This window comes from Nylanderia fulva, unplaced genomic scaffold (assembly GCF_048542155.1).
Source record: "Nylanderia fulva isolate GAGA-0341 unplaced genomic scaffold, ASM4854215v1 Scaffold22, whole genome shotgun sequence".
NCBI classification, from domain to species: domain Eukaryota; kingdom Metazoa; phylum Arthropoda; class Insecta; order Hymenoptera; family Formicidae; genus Nylanderia; species Nylanderia fulva.
This window is the reverse complement of record NW_028190285.1, coordinates 559179-575992: the sequence shown is the minus strand read 5'-3', so window position 1 is coordinate 575992 and position 16814 is coordinate 559179. Positions and strand designations below refer to the sequence as shown.

The 16814-nt window shown below is 39.7% G+C and overlaps 1 protein-coding gene across 1 annotated transcript in view; it reads right to left on the bottom strand.

Moving 5' to 3' along the window:
* Positions 1-16814, bottom strand: part of Scgdelta (sarcoglycan delta) — a 299973-nt gene that overhangs the window by 190505 nt on the left and 92654 nt on the right. Inside the window, 1 exon segment of the mRNA XM_085482904.1 lies at positions 4428-4610. Coding sequence (XP_085339030.1) covers positions 4428-4610 — 183 coding nt within the window.

Genomic DNA, 16814 nt, shown 5'->3' with positions numbered 1-16814 from the left:
ATTTGTCTTTGATTACCTTAGTGGTGTTTACATAACGGAGTAAATAATACCAATTCCATTGAACGCGCGCGCTCTCGCGCTATATCGATTACATCTCTCCGTTCAATTGCGCGCTCGAAAAGGTACCCCGTACTCTTCGCAATTCCGACGCTAATTACCGAATTACCACTCGAATTAAGACCCATTACGTATGATTGGCCCACTTATCGACCGTCGAAGAACCAACGGCGCGACAACGCGAGCCATTACGTTTCCGAGTTAATACGCGAGACGGAGAGTGCTTCTTAATTCCCTCCGGCTTAAATTATTGATCAATCGAACGAGTGGTAATCCATTCATTTCCAGTTAATTTACATTTATTCGATAGGTAAACATTGTTAAAAGAACGAGTATAATTTGCAATTTAATGCGTCGAGTAATATTCCGGAATTATAGAGAGATGGATCGGGGTGGGGTTTGAATTTTTTCATTCTGAGACAGATTTTATTATTCGCGGTATATACATGAGTTTTGATTACATTCAATTAATAGCTAATGGTGTTCTTCGATATTGCCAGGCTTGTACACAATGTACAAAATTGCGGTTTAAATTTAGACGAAATGTTGAATGTTTTATATTGAACAAAAAGAGAGAACACAACTTAATTTAAATATTACGCTTTGAGAGAGATATATAATATCACTAAACTGACAATATTACACACATTTTCTATACTTAAAAAAATTTAACAACTATTTATTATTTTTCCTCATATTGACAAAAAAGAATATAAATACAAAACAATACGTTATATCGCAAATATAAATGTAAATAAAAAATATGTTAATATTTTATATGGATATTAAAACAATTCATATGATTCGATATACTTGTTTTTTTTTTTCATAATTTTTTTATACCCACAGTTTATCTTTCTCAGAATATAAACAAAATACGGGAAGCAAAAATTATATCGTACAATACATGGTATCAAAAAATTCTCCATCTCTCTGGGCAATATATAAAATTCATATTTCGAGAATAAGATCTAGCTAGAAATTCCAGCTGCAATTTCTAAATAACCTATCATCTCGTGAAAAGAGTACCTGCGGATAAAAGCGCTTCGGAGTTCTCTCTTGGTAAATATAGACTCGGGCTGAAAGGGTTAGAATCAGCCGTCGATTTATGATCGGGGCACTTGCCGCCTTTTACATACGTCGCGACAGAAACACGGCGCGCGAATGAAAGGCGCAACCGCGCGCGCGGTACGTTGAGGCGAAGGCGAAGTGGTCGATAATTTTGGCGGTGAAATTCTCGAAGGCTTCGTAACGACTTTCATCCGGCGCGGCTGAATAACTATGCAAATGCACCCCATCCTGTAGCCCCTTTAGAGCTTTAAGCGGGGCCGATGCCCGGCCCGGAGGAAACTCGGGGGCCCGCAAAAGCGACCGCACGCACGGTCAAGATTGACCTTTCGCTATATGGACGTACATTGTGAACCGGAGTAACGAGATCCTCGCACATTTCCCGCGGATATCAAATTGTCATCCGAACCGACGACTCGCCCGCCGAAGCTTTGTTTTCCGCCTCTTCGGAGACTGCGCGTTTAAAAAACGCACTTTACTTTAAACACGCTATTTTTACCCTTCGTTAATATCTCTAGCGAGGAACGCGCTCTTCAAGTATCACTTTTCCATTCGTTCTCGTATTACATGTATATGTATAGATAAAAAAAGAGGAGGAAGGTATCTTCTTGTATTTGCGATTTTTATATCTGTACCGTCGACTTTAACAGAAAGTTAGTCTACTGATACGATAATAAGGGAATTTTATTTTTATGTTTAAATTACAAAAACAGATGGAAATAGTGAATGAGATGAATTGCAGTTAGACTCGAGTTACACAACTGGTTAAATGATTAGTATTGATTAAATCAAACGGTATTAGATATAATATAAAATCAAAATTACATTCGCGAGACTTGACGAAAATGATTGACCTAAATCTGACACTTCTGCAATAGCATATAAAATGTTCAGAAGCCGACGGAGTCCAAGTCTCGCAATTAATCGCGGCGTCGTAACGACTTTTCGTATCGAAAATCATTTTGGGCTGTCCAAGCTGCGCCATAAAATATTTAAACCGCGAGAGCGAACCGAGCCGCATTGCAGATATATAGATAATCATAATCCATCTTTAACTCCAACCCGCTTCCAGCGATAGCATTGATGTCACGTCGCGAAAATAGAATTCGCGAATTAGCCCGAAGTTGTCTCAATAATATATCGTCAATCTCTCTCTGTATATTGGTCCGAATCTTCGTACATGCCCTGTCACGCACGTGTGTATATATGCACACGCGCAGATACATGCATAACAGCACATATACGGAGCCGAAACGGTAGTCTCTCACAAGCCCGTATCCATCGCCGTTAAATTAATAACCGTGCTACATCCGCATGTACCGAACTCCTCCGAAATATCGCCCGACGCCCTCCGGGGGCCCCGTCCATCCGAGTGTCGCCTCTTCTCCGGTCCATATCTCCCTCTCCCGCCATACAATCCACCATATATCCCGCATATGGCTCTCGCGTGCACGCGCCACGCGAAATACGTGCGGGTGACGAGCGGAATTCAGAATTCCGTATGTGCGAGATGTTACTCGCTCCACGCCGTTCCCGCAGAGCGCGGAAAGCGAGAGAGAGAGAGAGAGAGACCCGCGTGGTCCAGCCAAGGGGGAATCACAATGCCAAAGCGAGCCCGTATCGTCGTCAGGCCGGCCGACACGACCGATAACAGTCAATGCGCTAAATGCATCGGAATTGAATCTGGTCGATTCATTTTCGCGCCAACCCGGCCCGGACTGGCCCGATTCGTTCTCGCCTGTCGCCTTTTAATATTTGCCCGAATGAAAAAAATCTGTTCTCCTGAAGTCTGAATAGCGAGCGGAGCAAAATCATATAGTCAAGCTGATATTATTTATGCCGACTAGAGTTTCTTTCTCGAGAGAATTCCTTGGGCAGAATTAATTTCAAATTAAATATTCAAAAATATATTATGTTGTGCAATTTATTTATTTAATTATATTCATGAAAATTGGTAATATTCTTCAAGATCAAATATTTGACAATCCGCAAATTTGTTTTTTTTTTTTTGTTTTTTTTTTTTTTTTTTTTTGTAAATATTCGGAAAAAATATAAAGTAATTCCAGTTTAAAGTAGATTAAAAAGAAAGCAATATTCCAATTTTTGAAATTAAATCGTATTCTTAAAGGACTTTAATCCGATCTTTCCCCAATCTGCATCCCACATGCCATGTATTAATAAAAAAAAGTTTATATCGATCCGTAAATGAAAAATGAATTAATATACTTTAGAGGTAGATACTTGGGCAATTTATGATTCAAGCTATGCTTCTGTTTCTCTTTTCTACGATTTTTTTTTTTTTTTTTAGTGATTCCTATCTCTATGTTCTACGAGGCAAATCTCCTATTATGTAGATCTATATCACACAGACTTCGAGTCTCTCATCGAACGACAGGTTGATTATCGACGGCTCAATTTCGTATTATTTATTTCGGCGCTTCGTCAATCTCTGTGCATTAATTATTTCGAGAATTGTCAGCTGTCGTCGCGCGAATGCCGACGCGGCGTATAGATATTTCCGTGCGTCACACAGAGCATTGTGCGATGCTTATGTCGGGTCCCCGATTGTTGGCATCGATGGGCTAGGCCATTTTAATTTCGATTGCGCTGTACCGACCTATATGCGTCGGCGGCATAGTTCCCCACGTGTCGTAAAAGTCCGAATAGCTCGCGCGAATCGATCTCTCGTTATTCTCAACGGAGTAATTTCGCTCCGGCTGGTATAACGTGGACTTCCACTATAATTAAATCTCCACGTGTCCTCTGATTGCTTCATTAGCGCATTACTTGTTATTCGTTTCGTCAATGCACAACAACGATTGCGTCTCGTGAAAGAGACAAACAGAGAGACCGACGCAATGAAAATCGACGGCCAAAGAATGATAAATCTCGTCGAGACAACATCAAGGTACAATTGACGAGTATACAATTGACGAGTATACAATTGAATGATATAATTAAAAAGATCAGAAATTCCTCAATCGATTGAATCAAACCAGCTTCAGTAAAAATTGAAAGGTTCTATGCGCGGAATATAAAAACGAAAAACAATTAAATTGACGAACAAATCGTGTATATGATACGGTGAATATTTCAAAAATATTCTAATATCATACAAAATATTTAAGATAATAAATTATTTTTTTTAAAATATTTATTAATCAAATTATAAGAAAGTACGAATATCGTAGTCTTCGATTAATCTTTCAGAGCTGAAGCAGTGGTTCAAAATTGGAAACCATTGTCAAGAAGTCTTACATTACTTGACCAAAGTATTAGGCTCTAGCCGATAAACTACATACCGTGTGTGGTGACCAATGGTGAGGCCAGGTCTTGGTCTCGTGACTGCTGCCGACCGATGGTTGACTTGCTAAAAAGACGACCCGTCTGTCGGTGCTACCGGTTCCGGTGCCGCTAGTGGTCAAAAGGGCCGCCCTGGCCCTCGAACCGCCGATGCTTAACGTTGGTGACGTGTCCATTACGCCCTAAAAGCCAGACACGTTACAAGGGTCGTCGAGCCTCGAAGCGAACGTTCGTTGAATCATGGTGAACTTTGTAATGACACAAGTAACCCACTCACTCATTCGCTCGCTCAGTCTTTCGCTCTCCTCTCTCTTTCTCTGATAATAAATTTAAAATAATTCTGTGCGCACGTGTAAACTATTTTAAATTGCATATACGTGTATTTTTATTTTTATTTCTGTGGATAAATTATTTATTTATTTTTTAAAAATAATACTCTTTGCATATTAATAGAAAAAGTTTGCAAGTGTAGAGTTTATTTATCCCGAAATGCAACCATTTTTATTAACATGCAATGCGGCTTGCATAAGAAATACGATTTTATTTTATTTCATCGAGCGGATTTCGAATATTCGCAAGATATATAACGACTTTCAACGAAATTCAATGAGAGTAATGAAGCCTGTTAGCTGGAGGATGAATGCGGCCAAAGGATGCTGAAAACGTGGCTTCCGCGTCGAATGTACCTACTCCTCACGAAAGATTCTTATTAATCCAAGCTTCCATACCCGTGTACTTTGGTATTCATCGGCCATAAGCAACGACTTAGATTTTAATATCAACGAGATTTTACCATGCTACATGCATAATTAATTATTCTACTCGTCTAATCACCCTCTTTGTACTCTTATTTTAATTATTTTGATAATAGATGTTAAATATTAAATAAAACATTAAGCTACATATTTACGAGGTTTTTGCACAAGTTCAACGTTTATACATAAAATATCGAATATTTTAATAATTTTAATATCATCCACACACATGAAGATGTGATATTCATCATATAACACGATCGATACTATATAAATCCATTTTTACGTCTAATTAAGATAAATGAAGAGTAATAAGAGAGTAAAGAAAAGTGTCAAACGAAGTACAAATTATATTCCATTACTTAATTTAAGCGAAGCGCGAGTTAACAATTCCCAGCGACGTTTCTCACCGAGAATCACTGATTTCTTCAAAATTTCATTACCCTCTCTCTCTCTCTCTCTCTCTCTCTCTCTTTTTAAAATTTTTGTCACGCTTGCGCGACGTGGTCGCGATTCTCGTAAGGGTGGATCGACGTCGTCGCTGGGCATCGTGCAACACGATGATCCCTAACAACCATCCGCTTCCATCGCGAATGAAATCCGTAATGAGCGTAATCGAGCTCGTTAGACCGTTGGGGATGAAAACCCCCGCGAGCCACTCGTACGTCGTTAAAGCCCGCGGAAAATGGAGAGCGAGCACCGGAGAGTATACCCCAACGCGAGGGAAGAAACGCGAAGCACCGAGAGTGAGTGCGTTTTTCAACGGGATTTACGGATCGTCGACGAGCATTAAGAGAAATGATGCGCGACCGCATCTCGCACGAACACGCGACAGACTAAAGAACGGCCTGGAGCCGAGCGGGAAGATCGAAAACGCTATATAATTTCGCTCTCTCATTGTGAGTTAAAATTCTCAAATATATATATATATATATCTATAATAATACAGGTCGCATATCACATTTGAGTTTTCATCAGCGCGAATATAAACGTCATTTGTACCGATGTAAAGCACGAAAATGTGAACTCGACTCGTCGGAATTAGAGTGAAATGAGGTATAATTGTAATATTGTGCATGCTATTGAAATTTAGAGAATCCGACAAATCGATAAGTTTTAATAACACGAATCAAATTTTTGTGTAATTTAATATATATGTGCGTAGTTTTCCATTTTATTTGTTAAATTGATGAGTTAGAAAATTGAAAAAACATAATTTATACGTATAGCTTTACACGCTTGAAAATATTTCAATGTTATACTTGTTCATTCTAATGTCGCCGTTATCCTATCGATTTCGTGGAACAAACGAGAAAGTGTGCGAGTAGAACAAAAGCGAAAGATGGAAGACAATCGCTCTCGATGATGATCGTCCTCGTGAAATTGACCCTTACCTTCCAATTGAATCCTTCGAATGCGCCGTGAATGTCGTTGATCTGCGTCCAAGCGTGCTAACGATCAGTCGTTTTGGAAGGAACCATAGAGAGAGAGACGAGAGACGAGAGTTCGTTCGAGGTCGCGTTCGACCACTCACGTATTCAGATTTCAGCCGTACACCCTCGCGTCTCTCGATCCTCCACCTCAACCAGGTAATCCTCGTATAGTCGCGTGCACCTAATCATTATAGCGGAGGGCACGGGTGGCGCTGCTAGGTGTCCCTTAAATCGTTCCAACACGACGTCGGCTCCTCCTCCGCGCAATTACGAGTCATTACGAGCGGGATTCCACCGTGGCAACACGCCGAAGTACGTAGCGCTGGTTATTTACGGCGGCAAAGCGGCCAGTTTTTATTGTCATTCCTCAGGATGATGACGATGACGATGATATTAATCTAACGACAAATTCCCGCACAGGAGGTCGTCCCGAGACGCGACGGTTCGCGAAAACTCCACCTGTCTGCCGGCGTGACGTGCCGAAGAAAGCTGTTGTCAGTCGAGGCGAAGCGGAGCGGCGTTTCCGTCTGACAGCCGCGCGCGAAATCCTGCCACCTTGTGATTTACTATCGCGTGGCTCTATCGCGGCACGAGCTCCTGTTTCGCGGTAGAATGAGTGACAAGCCTCCGAGTTTACCGTGAATCTGCGCTTCGGCCTATATCCGCCGGAGTAATTTCTCTCCCTTGCCGCCAAACGATTTCAATATTACATCCCCGTCGAATTATTAACCGCGCGAACGATTACCGGAATTAACGGAGCAACGTGTTGTGTCATCGTCTCGCGATTCCCATCGTCAGTCGCCTCGTCGTGGCTGCTTGCTTATTAGAATTCGATCTTCCGATCGATCATCGACTCCGCGACTTTTCGTCGCGAGCCACACAGGAGGACTCGATCATGGCCGGTCGGAATTCTCGTCGCGATTCCCGAATTTCAAGTGTCCCAACGTTCGATCTCTATGGTCGATCTATGTCGGGACGAGTCCTGGCACAGTCATCGCTTCGCACAAGCGCCGCGTACGGAATCGCGCACGACACTGAAGCGGCAGGAAGTCTCGCGCTCGAGGCAAACCTCTCGCGGATTCGCGGGCTCACGTGTGAAATTCTTGCGCATGCACCGACGCCTTCCACTCCCTCCCCTCCTCCTCCTCCTCCCCATCCGCCCACCGTAGGCGATGCTCCCCATCTCGTTCTGCCCTTCGGGATCTACACCTCTTCGTTCGTTCTCTCCTCCTTCAACTTGCCCCTTATCGTTTTACCCTTTCTTCTCCCCTCTACTCTTCAATGTCGCTCTCTCTCTCTCTCTCTTCTCTCGTCTTCAGTTCGTCGTCCCATCCCCGTCTCTCGCCTCTTCTTTCTACGTTTCTTTCCCTTCTTCCAAGATAGCTCCTGAATCATGAAGCGACAAGTGTTTGGCGCCAAGGCAGCGCTTGTGCGGGAGTTAAAGAAGTATTTCATGAAGTAAGCGCGAGAGTATATCTCGACTCACAGCTGTGGAAATGGGTAGTATCCTTAATTGGTCCCTTCTCTGCCGTTCGGCAAACGATCGATATCGCGTCGGTAACCTAGGTCAAAAAGAGCAACGGTGGCTTCTTAGAAAATTGATTCACGTTTCTTGCATATCGAGAACGCGCGGAATGAAACTAGGTTTTCTTCACGCTTTTCAGAACTTTGCTCGTTGAACTTTCCGCATATTCAAATGATCCCGACATAATAGCGCGCGCTTTTGCTTTATCTATTCGTTTTTTGTTTGTTTTTGTGTTTTCTTACGTAGAAATTTGCGGTGGATCAAGAACGCGACGTGTAAAAATGTAGAAAAGATGCACGGAACCATATATACGTTTGAAATATTTCGCGCATAGTTTTATACCATTTTCTCTCACATTTGTTTGGTAACACGCAACCTTCGTTTTTTCCTTTTCCGTCGATCTCGTGAGGGGAAAAAAAGGACTCGCGGCTCAGAAAGGGACACGGAAATATGCTAATTCAAGGTACGCTAACCCAGATTCGCAGTGGATCTGAGCAGGAAAAATGGTGGGTCTTTAAACGCGTTTGACGTGAGGTCGGCCGCGTGACTCGCCACAGAACAATTCTGCGAATGTAACTGACGAGCATTGTGTTTCCGACCCAGTTAATGGTTATTTTAACGCAACTCGGGATCACACTCGTGGACTCGCGAACCAAATTCATACGTCGTTATGCTATGAATTATGCACGCAGCTCGATACTCCTGTTCGCATAATCTTCATTCTCTTGTCTTCCAATATTAGAGAATTATACGAGTTATAGTTCTTAGAAAATCCTAAATAAACACGCGACTTTTCCGACCTCATGACTTTACATAATTTTCTATCAATATATCACAATATCTGTATTTATATGTATATTTGTACAATTGTATATTTATCACTTCGAATGCCGAATTTTCCAATATTTTCTAAATTATGTAACTTCTTATTGCTACAATTTTTAGGTGCGCAACCAATTTTGAGCCCGAATTATATAAAATCTTAAATGCCTTGTTATAAAGCATCGAGCAGCTTCAGTCGGGTACCACCTCAGTGGTTTATCGCTCGTTTGAGAATCTTCCTAGGGATGGAAGTAATTTTCTTAGAACTGTGCGAAAGTACCATGGGAATTAAATTGAGAACGGTCCGGTCCGCTTTGACAAATGAGTCGACTCTAATTACCGATACGACTGTCTCGTACATAGGATTATATCCTGAGATGCATCAGCAAAATTAATACCGTTTCCATGATGTAGTTTTAGAAAGCTGAATTATTATACATGAAAAGTAAAAATATATAATAATGAAAAAATGCGTATTTATATTCTGCGTGAAATAAAATGATAAAGAAACAACTTTTGTATTTTGTCGAATGAAAAATCGATTGAAATTTCCAAGAATAAGCGAGGATTGAAAGAAATTAATTAAAATATCAATGCTACAGTCCAATGCATATCTCAATTAGAATTTTACAACATTCACTAATATATTACGCTTACTGTTTGTCGCGCATCAAATCATTGTTTGGACAACTTTTCCTGTTCATTTTCCCGATGTTATAGTTTCTGGCAGTTACACCCTTTTACCTTCAACTTTTCAATTACAACTCGTCAATTACAAGTTTGCGAGTTACAGAATCGCTCGTTGGCGCACACGTACGCACGAATACCATTCGCTAGGCGATTAACTGCAAAACGCAAACGGCGCGCGATTAATCGCGATCCGATGGCGACGTCAAAGCGACGAAGCGGGTAGATCGCGACGAAAACGCTTCTACCGTTCGCCGCAATCGAGACAATGTAGCGTTGCAGCACGGGGATTGGAATTGCAAAATGTAGGATCGATCGGCTATATATACACCTCCTTCTCTCCCTTTGTCTCTGCAATTCGTACAAGCTCATCTTTCCGTCCGCGTCTCGCACCTCGGTTTCTACATATATATCTATCCCTCCTTCGCGTCCTCCTCATTGAATTCGAATTTCCATCGATTCTTTATCGTTCATAAAAAAAAAAAAAAAAAAAAGTGGCACGAATGGGGAAAGAGTACCACGGTTCCTCGGGCGGACTGGCTGACTGTTTCCCTCACGATTTGTAGTGTCTGCATCTGCCTCAGGAAACGGGTGGAAAAAATGTCAGAGCAAAATACGAGGGGTGTAAAGGAGACGAACGGTCCTACTACAGTATCGGAAAGCGGAAGTATTTTGTATCGATCGCCGGATGTCTCCGGGTGAGGATAATTTGGACGTTTCTTCGACGACGATTTCGCGCCGCGGCTCTCTTGATTCACATATACCTGATATATAATTGCTTTGCAATTGATTATATTTTCTGAACTTAGGCCCTACACCTAATCTATAATGTCGAAATGCAATGCGAAAACACATTTATATTAAAAAATATAAGTAAATAATACAACTTCTTGTCTGTCAATTAATTTTAATTGGCCTATATTTTATTAAGAATTTAGTACAAAAAAACACGCGCGCACATTTTTCAAGATATTTAATATTATTATATAAAAAATGTCTAAGAGATGTGCAAATCTCACCCCTACTAAGAGACTGGGGTTGAGAAACAAGGGTTGTAACTCGCGAATACGTCAAGAACAAGTCGATTAATAAAGGGATGATGGTCCGCCGAATCCGAGGGGATTCTGGTGGATCGTGGCATTTTGACGCTTCGTAAAATGCGATTTTATTCGCGACCGAACAAATTGAAACATAAGCCGTTCCCTATAAGAAGGATCCCTATCTACGGCGCGCGCTTTTTCGTCCCCTATTCGTTTCCCTTACACGTATTCTTCCCAGATATTTTACAGCGGCGACTGAAAACGACGAGAACAAGGTTGCGGCGTTCATGCAAGCGGGTTATCCATGCCAATGCCATTTCGCGAGATGCCGATGTTGTCGATGTGAATTTATCTTGTGTGCCATGCTTCCTCTCTACTCTATGTGTCTCACTTCCCTTTCTTCTGTCGGGCAAAAATTTATTTTTTCCCGTTTAAGCATATGTATAATTCCAGAAGAAAGCACTTAACTGCTTTTATTCAAACATATTTGCTTTTTTATAAGAATCAATATTAAAATCTTACTTTACCTCGACTATCATCTTTTTTAATCATAGTCATATACCTATACTGAATTTATGATCGCGAATTTGTGAACCCATTAATGCAGATTTATATTGTCATAAAAGAGAATATATTACGGAACATTCTATATAACATATTATATATTAAGGAATATTCTATATTCGAGAATTGAAAAGACAATTTTGCTTCACGTCGAATCACACATGTCACGAATAACCTTTTGAACTTGATGAATTACATTAAAATTGTGCTGCTAAGGTATTTTCAAAATTTATCCAGAATTGTTCAAAAATAGAATTTATCAATTTGTATCTCGGCGGCGTACAATGTATCGATTTTTATTGGCTTTTATTGCGTTTAATAAATTTTATTTTAAGCTGAATTTTTTTCATTAAAATTTATGGACTGAGAAATCGGGAGGGGGAAAAATTCGCGGTATAAACACGGCATTCGCGAATAAACGATGTTACTCGGCGAGAAGTCGCCGAATAACGCGGCACAATTAAGAGAGAGAGAGAGAGGCGTTCGCCTCGTGAATAAAAAGCGTCAGCCTGCTAAAAGATCAAGAATTCCCTTGTGTTTCCCGCCGTCTTCCTTTTTTATTCACTCGCCTATTTTATCCCGTCTGCCGTTCCATTTCGCGCACACCTTCGCGGCCTCCTTCGAGCGAGCGTCGCCGTCTCCGAAGGGATGGAAGGAATCTAGGGCTGAAAAAAAGTCTGCGAAGTCGGAATGAAGATGCGCTACCGGGATACTCTGGGCAAGATGAGGTGGAGAAGGGGGTGGTATTCTCATTCCGATTCTCCTTTTCCTCTTCGTTCACGGATTGAAGAGGCCTTTATGATGGGGTACCGCTTTATGGCACAGCTTCGCCGCTATTATACGTGCATCGGCCGTTCGTCAAGGAGAAAGGGAAAGAAAAGGAGAATGGGATGCAAGCAGCATCGAGACGTGTATGGTTTTCGATTTCAAGAGAACGGGGCGAGTTTAGTAAGGTGCGGGAGCTGGAGGAAAGAGAGGAAGCTGTGAGATACGAGAAGCGAAAGGGGGCTTCCGGTGAAGAAGGATACGAAAGATGGAGAGAAAGATTGTGCTTTGGACCGCAGATCTATTATCGATATAATGAAGCCAAGGCGAGATTTCTCTCTTTTCCGCACTGCACGCGAGCAGAGAAATGATATCTCGAATGACTGATTGTGCGATTCTTTGGCAGCTGGGATTATCATATAAGTCGCGAAGTCGTATTGTTATGGGAAAGAAAAGGGCAGACAGGGAGAGAATCACGTTTTGACATATCATTAAAATCAGGAACATTATTATATCTATATATTAGAATAATAAGTATTAATACCGCAAATAGAATCTATAAACACGCACGTAATTCTTTTCTTTTTCTCAATTATATTGATGTCCAATTCAAATAAAAAATTTATATATCTCTTCACAATTAATTGTTGATCGCCAGTGACCAAAAACTGGTCGAATTAAATTGCATCTTATTATTTGTTAAAATTTATCATTACTCACAGATTGTCGATATGACAGGACAACTTTCATGTTTCTATTTTTAATTAATGTAATTGCTGAATAAGAACAACACTTGAAAAGGACCACAATGTGTGTCGAAACGGAGTGTGTACTTATTTTCAATAAATGAATAGCCAGTTTTTGGTCGAATTAAATTGCATCTTATTATTTATACATCTCTCTTATATATCTTGGAAATGCCAGCTTAAATGGACGCTTACGCAAAGATGTATATACGAAAGTAGCAAAAATTTATATATATATATATATGCTAAAAAATTCATCCGATTCAAATAAAAAATGTGTTAAAAAATTCGTCGACGAGATATCGCTATGCTCCGAGAGGTAAGCCAAGGTTAAACGCATCACCATCAGTTTTCTCGGCTCGCGTAAATCACGCCGGGGACAGTATTAAAAATATACATAAGTGTAGGAAAAATATATTACTAGGTAGGAAAAGGCGTGAGCGAAGGAAAAGTCTCGCTAGAAAAAGAATGAAATGAGGGAGTGGGGAACCGTTGAAACATCGCGGAGGAAGGCTTATTACGTGTGTTGTGCGGTCGAGTTTCACCTATCGCCGACGGTACACTCTCGCATATTTTAAGCCGACCATTTTTCAGCATTTGTGCTATACATCTACGTCGAATTTGCATGAGCCAACGAGAGGAGATTCGAGACTTGTTCCGACCAACTTTCGTCGGTGTCTCTATACGCCCCACTTGAAAAGTCCTCTCGTGGCCGCTCTCTATCTCCGGCCATCGACCGTCCACTCGAACCAGAGCGGAGACGCGGTTTCTCGTTGTTGTATGCGTGGTTTACACACAAGATCGTACGTATCAATCAATCGTAGAATAATTAATTAATATTCCCGAATTTAATTCATTTTTTGCAAGTGAAAAGAGGTTTCACTTAAAAGTAGCATGTAAGATAGTTTAAAAATATTCCGATATACTATATGTGTAGAAGTTCCGAATGTCTTTATAATTGAGCAATATTAAAAGTCGGAATTTCAGAAAAAATATGAATATTATGTAACATTTTTCTAATAATGTAAATAAAGAACACAGGGTGAAATGTTGTGGGGAATATTAAAAGTAGTATTAATGCAAAAAAATATGCGACAAATATAAAAGAACTAAACTTTGCGGAAAATATGTTTAATTTATATAATAGCATTTTTTATTTTATTCCGAGAGTTGCGTTTTAATTATTTTTCTTTCATAAATATAATAATTATTTTAAAAAAATTCAATATTACATAAAATATCCGAATTTTCCGCGTATATCTCTGATAGTATCCAGATCTTTTTAAATATGATATTAAAAAAGTATTTCAATGATATGATATCAAACAAATTTATTTTTAAATATTTCTTTTACAATATTTACTCTTCATATGTATATGTATATATATATATATATATATATATATATATATATATATTATATATATATATATATATATATATATATATACATACATCTATATATACTCTCTTGTATATAAATAAAAAAATAATTCCAATTCTTGAAACATTAAAATATTAATCAATGAATCTAGAATTATTATGTTTGAAGTTAGTATGAGAAGTCTTACGATTACATTAATAATTTTATCATCACATTTCTGCGAGATTATTTCCTTCTTATGTAATAAACATTTACATACATATATACGTATGTACACGTACCGATATACATGATACTATATTTACAGTCAAATGCCACTATTAATCATCGCGCCAATCGATATAATTCTAACGAAGGAAATTGAGGCAATATCAGTCGGAGAAAATAACGAAACAAATGTTCCCGATATTATCGGCAGACACCGCGTATGACGAGGCAGACTGCGATGAGGTCTGCACGAACAGGAAAGCGATAAATTCTGCAGAAACGCGCACTGACATTGCGGTAACGTGTGTGCGCGCCCGCGTTTTCGCGACACGGCCAGGAGTTGAGAGACACTGGTCTCTAATCCTAATGCAGCGCCGTCTTATTTATGCAGCAGCGCCGTTTCGCACCGCAACGCTGAAGACCTTAACGGCTTTCAATTTCCGTTGGCCATCAATATTATTTAGTTTAGTTTGGACCAACTCCTCTCGCACACGGGATACTCCGCACCCCTTCGGTATGCTTCTCACGCCTCCGCCAAGGAAATTACTTGTCCTCTCCATCCCTTGCGCCGGATCCGCCGGTGCTCCTTTCGCGACCCCCTTTTGCCACCCCTTCCTTCTCTCCTTCGTCTCACCCCTTCGCGATCGGACCGAGTCCTGCACTGTCCTTAAGGACGTCTGTCTATATACTTTGCACAATTCGATATCCCTCGCATTCTCCTGGATAATGTTCGAAAAAGAGAACTCTCTCTCTCTCTCTTTCTTCCCTGGGATCCGCGAACAAATTTGAATCTTCTAGATTACACGAAACAGACACCCGCTTTCGTTACCCAATTCGACTTTAAATACGATAAATATCTTCTTACGTTGAATTTGAACAGCGTCGAACGAGCCTCGCATCAATCAATTTTGTAAATTGATTCAATTTAAATAGAATTCTGAAAATATATATAAATGTGTAAAAGAATCCGAGCAGACTAACCGAACTGCGATATTATTTATATTCAATCGTCTGATGTCTCTTCTTAATCTTTTACAGCGTGTTTCAGCAACTAAAAATTTGATAAGAAAAAAATTATTAGATCGTTTTCGAGAAGTTTAATCAGCGAGCTAAAATATTTTCGCGAATATTGAAACTAATGAGCGCTGCTCTCTCGTGTATACATAATTAAAATACCTGTCTAATATTTAATATCAAAGTGGTCCGTGTATCGACGGTATCTGATCCTCTCCGTCTTGCGATGCATTATTGGGATTATAATGCGTGTTATTAATATCCAACGAGAGCGTGTTGCCGAATGTATTTCCATTAGGTCGAAAACTCAAATCCGATAGTTTCCCATCTGGCAGATGCACTTTCTCCCCGACTCTACGCAATAATACTCCGTCTCGCATCTCCCCGTCCTGGTCGCCGATAAAACGGAATTACAAACCAATTCGGTCGGTACGGTCCACAGTGGAACGAAACGTTTTGCGAGTTCCCACGAAACACGATCGCATCGGTTGCCCGCCACTCCTGATGTTTCTCCCATGTGTCCCACTCCTTTTATTTCGATCATCTCTCTCTTTCTCTCCCTTCTCTCTATCTCTCTCGCACGACGATTTGCAATGCGTATATGTTGTTTGTTGTGTGATCAGTGGAACTAGTAGAACGTTTTCGTTCGTCTGTACGTCGGTTACGTCCATTTGCATACAGCCTGTATGAAAGTCGAAGTCGAAAGTCATTTCTTCAAGATGGAGAAACAATAACGCGATATTCACTTCATCTGATCGAGCCAACAACCAGAATAATTTGAAAAGTCGCATCAGAAAACTTTATGTGTGTATGTATATTTTGTCTTTTTTTCTTATTCTAAATAGGAAAATCGAGATATTATTTTTTCGAGTCTTATCTTCTACTGCAAGTTCAAAAATAGGTTGCATCCGCAGATATTTATTAGACTTCTTATTATTTAACTGCATCACAATTTTAACAATATTATTTCAAACTTTTTTTAAACTTTTTTTTCGTGTACAAAAATTGAAAAGAAATTAAAGATTAAGATTTTAAAAAATTATAAATATATAGAATAATACGTAATATTGACAAAAAAAATGTACCTACAAATATATAATATTACCAAAAACGATTATCGTTATTTATATTTTGTAATTTGTCAAAGAAAATCATTGCAAAAAAACTTTGAATTTCAAAAACTCTCGACACAAACGATACAAATCGATTTAGCGTATAATATTATAGACTTCTGACGAGTCAACTAACTAAGCGGATTAAATTTATATCTGTTCTGATAAAGTGCAGTACCATTATCTGCTATAAAGCTGAAATTCATTTTAGGAAACCTATATCGATTTGATATCTTTTGTCAGAGACGATAATACACATGTAATCAATCCCGTTAAATTAAGAAATTTCGATCTCTATATATTTTCTACCTTTTATTTCTATCTCTAAGTTC